Source organism: Pristis pectinata, chromosome 3, assembly GCF_009764475.1.
Source record: "Pristis pectinata isolate sPriPec2 chromosome 3, sPriPec2.1.pri, whole genome shotgun sequence".
NCBI lineage: Eukaryota > Metazoa > Chordata > Chondrichthyes > Rhinopristiformes > Pristidae > Pristis > Pristis pectinata.
The window spans coordinates 10,338,339-10,351,485 of NC_067407.1; the positions used below are offsets into that span (position 1 = coordinate 10,338,339).

The 13,147-nt window shown below is 42.4% G+C and overlaps 1 protein-coding gene across 3 annotated transcripts in view; it reads left to right on the plus strand.

Moving 5' to 3' along the window:
* The first annotated feature begins 1,978 nt into the window (after nucleotides 1-1,978).
* LOC127567720 (calcium-activated chloride channel regulator 1-like) overlaps nucleotides 1,979-13,147 on the plus strand; it is a 67,782-nt gene continuing 56,613 nt past the window's right edge. Inside the window, exons 1-3 of one of the 3 annotated variants that reach the window (XM_052010688.1) lie at nucleotides 1,979-2,082; nucleotides 6,377-6,593; nucleotides 6,772-6,915. In XM_052010688.1, the coding sequence (XP_051866648.1) occupies nucleotides 2,081-2,082; nucleotides 6,377-6,593; nucleotides 6,772-6,915 (363 nt within the window). In that variant the 5' untranslated portion in view covers nucleotides 1,979-2,080. Of the gene's footprint in view, nucleotides 2,083-2,704; nucleotides 2,758-6,376; nucleotides 6,594-6,771; nucleotides 6,916-13,147 lie in introns of those variants that run through there. The other 2 variants (XM_052010687.1, XM_052010689.1) reach the window with 2 other exon arrangements.

Here is a 13,147-nt window from a genome sequence, read left to right on the forward strand (position 1 = left end):
TCAAGTACCACCGAAGGATCATACAAAGAAACCAGGGAAGCTGCTACAATCAACCTTGCAAGCACCTTGGTGAAAAATATAATTATTTGTGATGAGCTTGAAGGCATGCAATCAATGCAGCCTGAAACTGAAGAGAACCACCCCATGGCTGAAGAACTGGATGCCACAAGGTATAGTGTTCAGACATCTGTGTGAAGCTTCTCCAGGAGAGCTGCTGGAATAATTGGAGGTTATGGAAACTACTGAAACAGAGGCTGGCAAGGTGTCAGCAACCAATCAAACTGAAACAGAAATAACTAGTCTTACAAGTGAACCACTGAGCACAACTAGTGAAGGTGAAAGTACAAATCTTGGAACAATTGAGTGGACTTCCCTTTTGAACTGTGGTCATGAATGATATTGAGGACTCTTACATTTGACATTACCACTGGTCTCAACTAGCAAAAGGGCTATGAGAGTTGTATTTTCTTCAGTCGGACAAACTGATCTCTCTTTGTGACTAATTGCTTTATAAACAATTTTCTCAAACATGTTGATTGGATCAGAATTATCGTGTAATAAACCAATGTTTTGCAACAGACCTCTGGCATTTTACTCATCCACTCCAGAGTGTTCTGCAGCCACACAATGATATCTTTGACTGTAGCATCAGGGAGGAATCACATCTGTGACTGAAGGAACGCTTGCCTATTCCCTGAACTACAGAACTCCTTCTTACCGTTGGCCTCTTGTCTTCTCTTCACTGCAATTTTCCTCTTGAATTCCTTCTGTCACTCTCAAAGCTGGTTTCAGTCCCCCTTTGCTAATAAACTTTCCAGCAAAACAAATTAGCCTAAATCTCAATCTCAGGCATTTTCTCCCACTTTATAATGAACATAAGAAATAGGAGCAGGAGTAGGCCGTCTGGCCCATCGAGCTTGCTCCGCCATTTAATAAGATCGTGGCTGATCTGGCTGTGGACTCAGCTCCACCCACCTGCCTTTTCCCCATGATTCTTAATTCCCCTACTATGCAAAAATCTATCTAACTGTGTCTTAAATATATTTAAATGAGGTTGCCTCTACTGCTTCCTTAGGCAGAGAATTCCAAACATTGGTCCTTTTTGATAACTCTGCCAAACCTAATTGAATCATGTTCATTACCACGAAAGTGTTCTCCTACTGATACTCTTTCCACCTCCCCAGCCATATTCCCAAAATCTAAACTCAGTATTGCTTCTGCCCCTACGGGCCTCTTCTTGGGATTGCTACCTTCTGGCTAAAGGAAAATTCTTGTCAATACAGTTTAGGAATTCTGTGCCTGTTAATATTAAGCAATTAAGATTCCCACACTATCTCCCTATACAGCTGAGCCACCCAGGCACTCCCCAGAGAATCATCTCCCTCATTGTGCTCGGTACTGAATGTTAGTTAGACAGCAAGATGCCCTGAACTTCCTGCCTGCTCTTTTTTGTCTGTATGAAGTTACTCATTCCTTCTCTGCCTTGCACTCTTTTTTTGCAGGGTGATTACTTTTTGAAACATGCTATCCATGAAACACTCAACCTCACGGATGGACGGCGGTGGCATCAGCTGCTGCTCAAGCTCCAAAACCTGGTGCTCCGGCTTCTCCACCTGATTATACTTTCTGCATATCTGGTTGTCCAGCACACAGGGAGCAACCATGAGTTTCCACATGGCACAGGATGTACATTCCATAGCCCTACCACACTGCTGTTAATCAGATTAATTCACTGTTGGCAAAAGTGTTTGTCACAGTTCTATCATGTGGTGTAATGATACTCTGGCTTCAATGGGTTAATATACAGTGCAAAAGCTGAAAAATAAATATTTGTTGAATGGCTTTGGAATTGTGCCATAAGCACATTTTTTCATTGGGATTATGTCAAGATTACCATATTTTCCATCAGTGTTCTAGGCAGTAATTTCCTTTGCATCGTGATCATATCCATTTGATAGTATAAAGGACAGCTGATGGTTGTAATTCCTCTTTGACAAGGTTTGCAACCGGTGCTAAGGAACTTGGCAAGCAGAGACTGGACATCTAGCCATCGCTCTGGAGTCCTGTGAATGAAGAAGAGATGTGAGCTACTTCTTGTTATTGACTATATGTAATTGTTGCTTGCTTTTATAATAAACTGAGATTTTCTGTAAATTTCCACTGTACTCGTTTCTTCTTTCACCAATATCAATCAGATCTGAACCATAACTAGAAATGTCTGTGCTGACTTAACACTTGGCGGATACGCTGGGATCTGAGTGATATGTGGAAGAAGAAAATATCAGTGGCAACAGTGGAGAAGGAAGGTTCTTATCCGTGGATGCTGCCGGATGAATTTAATTAAGTGGCTAAGTTGTTAATTAAGTTTGGAAAATTGGAAAAATGAAATTGAAAACACCCCTTAGAAATTGTCATGTGTTATTAAAGAGCATTTCGAGGAAGCTTATCTTCTGAACAATCCCAAAGATGTGTTAATCAAGTGCAAAAACAGAAATGCTCAAAAAATCAAGCAGTCAAGCAGCATCTATGGAAAGAGAAATCAGTCAAAGCATCTGGTCAGGGACCCTTGCTCAGAACTGGCTTCTGTTGTACACTTCAAGGTATTGTATATTTATTCGATTAAAAACTAGGGTGTGCTCCATTGATAAGACAAGCTTTACTTCTGGCCAATTTGCCAAATATTTTTCTTTTCCCGTAGGCATTGAAACTATATCCAGAAACATGTTATGGTCTAATGAAGAGTCTTCAACCTGAAATGTTAGTTATGTTTTTCTTTCCACCAATGCGACTTAACTTGTTGAGTGCTTCTAGTTTCACTGTTGCCCTCTAGTACCTCCGTGTGGTCAATATTAATAGATACACCTAGTCAATGAATGTCAATAAGGCACTCACACAACCAAGGCTGATTCTGTTTTATTCGTTGTCCAGGAAAATGAATAGTCCCCAACGTAGTCAGGAACAGTAAGACTAATTAATTTTCATTCAGCCAGACCAAATCTACTAAGTTAGCAGTTTACCAGCCAATGCAGCTGAAAGCAACTAATTCAGCTGAGACTGAAATGAAACCTGGTATCTTCATTATCTCGGTATTCAGCACAGGGGCCAAACTAATTGTCCTCACACAGAGGACACTCTGCACTGTGTCCTGCAGTGTGACCACTGTGCCAAGTAGGAGAAATTAAGGATGGGTCCTGCAGTCCAAAAAAGGGTATCCATAAGCAGGACCATCAAAAGAGAAAAATTAGATACCTCTACAACCTGTAACCTCAAGGCCAAGCATATCTCTCATGCTCTGTTATCAGGGAGGCAGGTGACTAACTCCAGTTCCACAGGGAGTGCAGAAAGGCATTCCAGAGCAGCATCATGCATCTCTCACATAACTTGATGATTGGACATAGATTGGACAGGGTTACATCGATTACTGCATTGGTGCTGCCCTATCACCCATTTTTATTCTCCTCCCGCCTCCCAGTTCCATCCACTCACTACCCACATTTCACACACCAGCTCTCCCCACCTCCCGTCTGGTTCTGGTTCCATCTGCCTTTCACCTCCTTTAATAGTTCCCATTATCACCTTCCTTACTTAACAGATTCCAGCACTGGTGGCCTTTTTGTCCCCACTTATCACCTTCCAGCAGCTGTCTCCACCTCCTCCATTTTCCTCTTATTTTTGTCTGCCTCCATCTATCATCCACTTGCCTCTCTCTCCCAACTCCACCCCCTCACCAATACAGTAATCACCTCTGGCCCCTGTCACACTACTCCCTCCCCACTTTATACTGGCTATCTCTCCTCTCCACTCTTAATCTTGATGCAAGGTTTTGACCCAAAACGTCAACATTTCTCTTCCCCGACAGATGCTGCGCGACCTTCTGAGTTTGACCAGCAGGTTGTTTGTTGCTCCAGATTCCAGCATCTGCAGGCTCTTGTGTCTCCATCAGGAACATACAGTTGGGAAGTAATAAAGATATTTATAGCATTGGAACAGGTCATCCTCCAGCTCAACAATATATTGAAATTGGACCATTTCAACATGTTGCCTGAGGAAGGCAATTTGAATTGCACTATGTGCAACTTGACTTCTATAACCATGCATTTATGGCATAGAAAGAGATTGTTTGGACACAATGTCCATGTTGAGTAAAAACAAATTATCCAGCCTGAGCCAGGATCTTGGTCCTTGGCACATCGAGCAGGTCCTTTAAAATGTGGCATGGGTTACTGCCTCTGCCATACTCTCAAACAGTGACCTCAAGTCCACTCACCATCCACAGCCTGAAAATGTTCTTCGTCAACCCCACTGTCATGTTTTGCAAGGCAGGAACTACTTAAAGTCATGCAAGTCAGAAACAGATCTTTCAGCCCAACTCATCCATGCTGACTAAGATGCCTATCTAAGCTAGTCCCATTTGCCTGCATTTGACCCTCTAAACCTTTTCTATCCATGTTACTGTTCAAATGACTTGTAAGTGTAGTTATTGGTATTGGTATTGGTTTATTATTGTCACTTGTACCGATCGTACAGGTCAATTCATTACGTTGAGTTAGTACAGAGTGCATTGACGTAGTACAGGTTAAAAACAATAACAGTAGAGTAAAGTGTCACAGCTACAGAGAAAGTGCAGTGCAATAAGGTGCAAGGTCACAACAAGGTAGATCATGAGGTCAGAGTCCATCTCATTGTGTAAGGGAACTGTTCAATAGTCTTATCACAGTGGAGTAGAAGCTGTCCTTAAGTCTGGTGGTACGTGCCCTCAGCCTCCTGTATCTTCTACCCGATGGAAGAGGAGAGAAGAGAGAATGTCCTAGGTGGGTGGGGTTTTTGATTATGCTGGCTGCTCCACCAAGACAACGAGAGGTAAAGACAGAGTCCAAGGAGGGGAGGCTGGTGTCTGTGATGCGTTGGGCTGTGTCCACAACTCTCTGCAGTTTCTTGCAGTCCTGGGCAGAGTACCTGCCTCAACCATTTCCTTTGGCAGCTTTTTCCATAAACATGCCATCCTGTGTGGAAAAAGTTGCCCCTCATGTTCCTAAAAAAATTTTTCCCTCTCACCTTAAAACTATGGCCTCTAGATCTTGATTCTCTTTATGCACCTCTATAAGATCACCCCTCAGTTTCCAATGCACCAAGGAATAACATCCTAGCCTGCTCAACCCTTCCCTATAATCCAGCCCCAAGGTCTGGCAACATCCTCGTAAATCTTTTCTGCTCTCTTTCCAGCTAAGTGGCACCTTTCCTATAGCAGGGTGACCAAAACTGAACACAATACACCAAGTGCAGCCTCAACAATGTCTTGTACATCTGCAACACAACATCCCAATTTCTTTACTCAGAGCTCTGACTGGTGAAGGCCAGAGTGCCAAACACCTTCTCACCACCCTGTCTAACTATGATGCCACTTTCAGTGAACTGTGTATTTGTACTCCTAGGTCCTCTGTTTTACAACACTCTACCATTCACTGTGAAAGTTCTCCCCTGGTTTGACTTCCCAGAATACAATAACCTCACATTGATCTGATCTTTGTTGTATTTCATTCCCAGGTTTCAAAATAAAAGGATAATCTAAGCCAAAAATCACTTTTCCACATTGTTGCTCCAGGCAGTGTGGTTGTGCTGGATTACACAATGGTAACCAAACAAGTGTTTGCTCACTATCACAGAATCACTGAATGGTTACAGCACAGATGGAGGCCATTCAACCCTTTGAAAGTGTATTGGGTGTATATAGGAGCAATCTAGTTAGTTCCAGGCTCCTGCCCTCATCCATATCTCTGTAAATTCTTTTCTTTCTGGTAGTGATCCAGCTCCTTTTTGAACTCTGCAATTGAATACCTCCACTTCGACCCCTGGCAGTTCATTCCATTGTGGAAAAAAATTCCTTCATCTCTTTTGGTTCTTCTGTCATTCACTTTTGTTCTTGACACATCTATCAATGGAAACAATTTGTCTCAATCTACTCTGCCTATATTCTTCATGATTGAGACACCTCCATCACATCTCCTCACAAGTTCATCCATTCCAAGGAGAACCACCCCAGTGTCTCCATTCTATCTACGTTACATTCCTCAGACTATCATCATGCCTGACAGGACAGTGCATTAACCCTGATGGGATAAAAGTCACAAATTAAGATGAACCAACTTTGTTCCTCAAAGAAGGGTTTTGGTTGGATTCATTCCAGTGATGAACTCCTATTCATGCAGATCTGGTAGGTTTTGATGCAACTAGATGCTTTAGATGTTTCTGATGCAACTCCTTGTTTTGTTAATATTTTCAAATGCTGAATGTTTGGTACAATTTCTGGTCCAACGTCACACCTCTTTTCTGCTACAAGTATAATCCTTCAGTCATTCTTTTTGATTCATTGGCAAAGGTGGCATTGCAAATACAGGAAGCTATCCAGAGCACAGCAAAGTTTCAGCACAAAAATGGTTCTCCGAAAAACCTTTGGCTTATTGTTCAGCTATCTCCTTTGTGCTTATGTTGAGAGCTGCTCTGGAGTACACGTGGAGGATAATGGATATAAAGACATTGTGATTGCGATTAAACCGAGTATTCCATATAATGGCATGATATCTAAAAAAATCCAGGTGAGATCTGAAGTGAATTTATAGAGCTGCTTTGTGTCAATGTACATCTTTATATCATATTGTATTATCTTGATTTGATGACAGGAGGAAGAGTTAAAAGAATATGTATCCATTATTGCCCCTGTCAAAGTGATTAAAATATAATGAGGCATTGATTTTAAACTTGTGCTCCTTTAAGGAAATGATGAAGGAAGCCTCCTCCTTCCTGCATCGAGCTACCAAAAATCGGCTTTATTTTTCGGATGTAAAAATCCTGCTGCCTTCTACCTGGCCAGTGAATTCCAGCTCCGTTCAGGGATCAACTACTCAATCCTATGAGAAGGTAAGAACAAAGAAATCAGAGAGTGGTGATAAGTGGTTGTTTTTCAGACTGAAAGATGGTAGATAGCAGTGTTCCCCAGGGCTCAGTATGGATTCCAGATGTGGATGTGTAAATCACAAGATCACAAGACAAGGGAGCAGAAGTAGGCCATTTGGCCCATTGAGTCTGCTCCATGAGCTAAAGAAAAAAAAGAAAAAGAAACATTTGCAAATTTATGGATGACACCAAACTTGAAAGAGTGGCAAAGGGTGAAGAAGATGAATGGGCAGCAAGTTACAGATGAAGTGAAGGTATATACAGTATAACACCAATAATCTGCTGTCCAATTATTCAGAAAACCCAATGGTTCAGCATCAGGCTCACTCATGATGTTTCCCACTCTCCCATGAAACTCACTGGGACTCCAGTTTGTGTGCTCATTTTGAACTCACCAGGATCCCCTTTCCTATCTATACTCACTGGAGCCCAATTTCCAATGCTCCCTTTCACTGCACTGAACCCTAGTTCCTGCTCTCACTTTCAACTCACCCAGTCACTGTTCCTGTGCTCCCTTTGAACTCACCCGGTTTCCATTTTACTTGCTCACTTTAAACTCACAGGGCCCCAAGTTCTTGTGCTCCCTTTAAACTCACACAGTCCCTTTTCCTGCACTCTCTTTAAACCCACTGGGCCCAGTTCCTGTGTCCCTTTAAATTCACCGAGGCCCCATATCTTATCCTTCCTTTACATTGATCAGGTTTGTATTTCCTACTTAAATCTGTTGGATTCACTGGAAAACCTATGCCACTGGGTAAAATCTAAAAAATAGTGAATTAAGTGTGCTGGTGTATTAATAGGGATAATATCCAATAGTCTAGAAAATCTGCTGGTCCAGCACCAAAGCCCTCAATGTGCTGGATTATTGGCATTTAATTGTACATGTTTTATTCTGTGAAAAACCTTGTTCATTTCTCAAGTGACTAAAATAGAATGAGGTATTGATTTAAACTTATGCTCTGGTTAGAAAATGATTATTAACATCTCCTCCCACCTGTATCGATCAAATTATAGCTTTATATTTCCAGGCACAAAGTTCTTGTTGCTTTTTACCTTACCTACTACAACACAGAAGGAGGCCATTGGGTCCATGCTGGCTCCCCAAAGGGCAATTCCATTAGACCCATTACCCCTCTCCTTATTTCTTTCACTTGTCCATCAACACCCCTTTGATTCATTTCTGGAGACATCTAACTTTACAAATATTTTCTTTAAGGTGTGATTCACACCAAAAGTTATCCATTACTCATCAGGTTTCCCAAAGTGTTCAGGATTACAAGTCAAATAATACCCTCTTTGACAAAACAAAAGATAATCATACTTTGTAGTGTATAACTATACTGTGGGAATTAGTGTAGTCAGAATGAGACAAGATTTGTTTTATAACAAAGTATTCTAGACTTTGCATTGTGTTTTGAGTTCCACAAATCTGGAAGTAACTTGGTGGTTTACTTGACCATTCAGTATGTTCCTGTTTATGGTTTGTGTCCAGCACATGTTGGATTCAACTGTTTTAATTAGTTTTTTTTAAAAAACATGTATAGTGTTTAATACACCTCAAGTGGCTGCATAAGGAATAGCCACTTCTTAGCTCATTGGTTTGTCCATCAGGTGAATGTGATTTCTCATTGTCTGGTTTGCCCACAGGTGTAATAGGTTTCCTGATTGCACTATTGTTAGCCAAGGAGTACCTCTTATCTCAGGTATAAAAAGTGTCATTTCTCCCCCTTCCCCCCAAGCCCTAACTCATCTTTAGTTCCTTTTGTCTCAGCTCATCTCATCTCCTAGTAGTAAAGCTAGTGCCACGTGCTCTGTGACTTTCTTTGTTTTAAACTTTCCCAATAAAACTTGGTGCTTCACAAAGTTGTTTTCAACTCATTCTTGGACTCCTGAAAGAACCTGAGGATTCAAAAATAACTGGATCCGACACATACAAACACTCATTACTGAGTCAAAGAGCAATACATTCAGAAACAGACCCTTCAGCCCACCTTGTCCAACCTTCCTATCAGGTGCCTATTTACTGATATTTGGTCCGTAGTCTTCTATGCCTTGGCAATGCAAATGTTCATCCAGGTATTTTTAAATGTAGTTCTTTTGGATTCCTTCTCTAGTCCTCCCTGTAATGTTTGTGTCATATATAACTACATTTGTAACTAGGCAATGAATGGGTTCAATGATTTTTTTTTTAAACAGATGTCCATCAGTCGATTTTGTCCACAAGTCAGAAAGTAGATAAAAATCACTTGCTGTGGTAGCATTGCTGCCACAGTATTGTAATGAATGTTATCAAAAGCACACAGGACTGACAAAGGGCATTCTTAATCTGGGGATGGCCTGTATATAGTTGCTGACAGGTTTGTGGGATTCTAAGCATTTAGTGGAGTTGGCATGCTTTCAAAATGCTGGGCAAAAGTTCATAATCTAGCATTAATTGTGGGGGACAGCATTTAACAAGGGCAAGGTGAGGAAATGAATGTGGGTATCTTGCAGTGCTTAGTGCAGTGCTTAGAAGAGGCAGTGTGGCCACATTAGGCAAAGCTCTGAAGTCTGGAAGCAGTAATGAGAGAAGTTGTTGGGAGTGTCTCAGTCTACTTATGATACTTGAAAAATAACCAAACTAGTTAAAGTTAAAACAGTGATAGAAAAGTTTACAGTGTTTGGTCAGCAAGGCACTCTTCCAGAGATAGGTAGGATCTGGCTTATTCTTTGCTGAAAATGATAGCAATATACAAAGAGCAGTGAGTAACAATACAATTCTTAAAGTGGTTTGACCTTGGAATAGCAATGAAAGTTGACAATCAGAATTACACATGACACTTAATATCTGCAGGATCTGAGAGGGGTCAGAAAGAGTTGCATTACAACAGTGCTTCCTAAATTTCAACACTCCTTTGTCTGGACAGCACACTGGAATGTTAGAGGGGTACAGCATGAAACAGGTCATTCTGCTGACCATCAACCACCTGCAAACTAAAGTCCACAAAGTAGAACCATAGAACAGTACAGCACAATACAGGCCCTTTGGCTCACAATGATGTGCCAACCTTTAAACCTCACCTAAGACTATCTAACCCCTTCCTCCCATATATCCCCCTATTTTAAATTCCTCCATATGCTTATCTAACAATCTCTTGAATTTGACCAATGTACCTGCCTCCACCACCACCCCAGGCAGTGCATTCCATGCCCCAACCACCCTCTGGGTAAAAAAAATCCTCCCTCTGATATCTCCCTTGAACTTCCCACCCATTATTTTAAAGCCATACCCTCTTGTATTGTGCATTGGTGCCCTGGGAAAAAGGTGCTGGCTGTCTACTCTATCCATTCCTCTTAATATTTTGTAAAGATCTATCATGTCTCCCCTCATCCTCCTCCTCTCCAAAGAGTAAAGCCCTAGCTCCCTTAGTCTCGCCTCATAATCCATACTCTCCAAACCAGGCAGCATCCTGGTAAATCTCCTCTGCACCCTTTCCAACACTTCCACATCCTTCCTATAATGAGGCGACCAGAACTGGACACAGTGCTCTAAGTGTGGTCTAACCAGAGTTTTGTAGAGCTGCATCATTACCTCGAGGCTCTTAAACTCGATCCCAAGACTTATGAATGCTAACATCCCATAAGCTTTCTTAACTACCTGTCCACCTGTGAGGCAACTTTCAGTGATCTGTAGATATGAACCCCCCAGAACCCTCAGCTCCTCCACACTACCCAGAATCCTGACATTAACTTTGTACTCCACCTTGGAGTTTGTCCTTCCAAAGTGTACCACCTCTCACTTCTCTGGACTGAACTCCATCTGCCACTTCTCAGCCCAGTTCTGCATCCTATCAATATCCCTCTGCAATCTTTGACAGTCCTCCACACTATCCATAACACCACAGACCTTTGTGTCATCTGCAAACTTGCCAACCCACCCTTCTACCCCCTCATCCAAGTCATTAATAAAAAAAAAATCACAAGAAGTAGAGGTCCCAGAACCGAGCCTTGTGGGACACCACTAGTCACAGCCCTCCAATCTGAATGCACTCCCTCCACTACAACCCTCTGCTTTCTACAGAAAAGTAGAGTTTGTTGTCATACAAAAGTACATGTGTGCACAGGTGCAATGAAAAACTTACTTGCAGCAACATCACAGGTATATAGCATCAGATAAGCAACTAAACTGCAGTGATTAACCCAGTTTTACACTAATCCTACCCTAGCCTATTTTCCCCATCAAGATCCCCCAGAATTCACCACTCACCTACACACCAGAGGCAATTTACAGTAGCCAATTAATCTACCAACCCACACATTTTTTGGGATGTGTGAAAAAAACCAGAGAACCTGGGGGAAACCCACGTGGTCATAAGGTCAATGTGCAAACTCCACATGGACAGCACCAGAAGTCAGGGTAGATCTGGCTCACTGGATTTATGCTGTCCTAAAAGAGTCAGAGAATATAGAACAGTATAGCACAGGAACAGGCCCTTCAGGCCACAATGTTGTGCCGAGCTTATTAAACACCTAACTAAACTAATCCCTTCTGTCTACGCAATGTCCATATTCCTCCATTCTCGGCACATTCATGTGCCTATATAAGAGCCTCTTAAACACCTCTCATATCTGCCTGCACTATCATCCTCTGGCAGTGCATTCCAGGCACCTACCACTTAGAAAAACTACCCTGCACATCTTTGAACTTATCCCCTCTCGCCTTAAATACATGCCGTCTAGTATTAGATATTTGGACCCTGGGAAAAAGATGCCGATTGTCTATCTATGCCCTTCATTACTTTTATAAACTTCTATCAGGTCTCCCCTCAGCCTTCGCTGCTCCAGAGAAAACAACCCTAGTTTGTCCAACCTCTCCTTATAGCACATACCCTCTAATCCAGGCAGCATCCTGGTAAACCTCTTCTGCACCCTCTCCATAGCCTCACATCCTTCCTATAATAGGACGACCAGAAAGTGAATGCAATACTCCAGATGCAGCCTAACCAGACTTTTATAAAGCTGCAGCATAATCTCCTGACCCTTGAACTAAATGCCTCAACTAATCAACTCCCTGCACAGGACCTCATCCCCCTCTCTACCCATGTTGTTGGTGCCAATGTGCACCGTGACCTCTGGCTGCTCCCCTTCTCCCATGAGAATGTTCTGCAGCCACTCCGAGACATCCTTGACCCTGGCACCCAGGAGGCAACACACCATCCTGGCATCTCTTTTGTGGCCACAGAATCTCCTGTCCATCTCCCTAACTATCAAGTCTCCTATCACTATTACTCTGCCTGACTTTACCCTTGCCCACTGAGCCAAGATCAGTACTGCTGACCTAGCTGCTGCTACTCTGCCCTGATAGATCATCCCCCTCAGCAATATCCAAGGGGTATACTTATTGCTGAAGGAAATGGCCACAGAGGAACCCTGCACTGTCTGCCTGCTCCCTCTACCTTTCTGGTGTCACCCAACTATCTGCTGCCTGAGCATCAGGTGTAATCACCTTGCTAAAACTCTTATTTACATTGCTGTCAGCATCCTGGATGATCCAGCTCCATTTTCTTAGTGTAGTCAGTCAGGAGCTGCAGCTGGGTGCACTTTCAGGTGAAGTCACCAGGGGCACTGATCTCCCAAATCCTGCAGGAGGAGCATGCCACTGCCCTAACTGCCACCCAAGCTACTCTAATAGAGAGTAATTCTAAGGAAAACCTTACGTGCTCTTACTGTTCCTCTACTCAGCATCCTCACACCGAAGCCTCATGAACCAAAGCGTCAGAACTTATAGTTAAACACAGCACTTACAGCTCAAAAATGGCCACTCCCAAAAACAGCTGCTCCTGAAACTCATGAAATAGTTATCTAATTATACAAATCTTTCTTTGGTCTGTTCCAGTAATTGCACTTCCAACCACAGTCCAGATTTTTCCTGGTTTTGCTGATAGTTCAGCAGAATCTGCCAGCATTTGCCCTTGTAGATGCTTGCAAATCCAGGACTCTCATGAAGATGCAGAAGTTGCAAACTTACTGGCTAACTGCATTGCTGGTAATTGAAATGTAACCACTAATGCCTGGGAATTTTATCAGCTGGCTAAAATTCCCAGGAATCTCCTCTTGGGTCCTACACCAGACCAACCCCATCCATTTCAATGGCAATTATACAGCTACACAGAGGGCAGGCAAAATTAAGCTAAATTAGTTTTTTTTAAAAAATAAC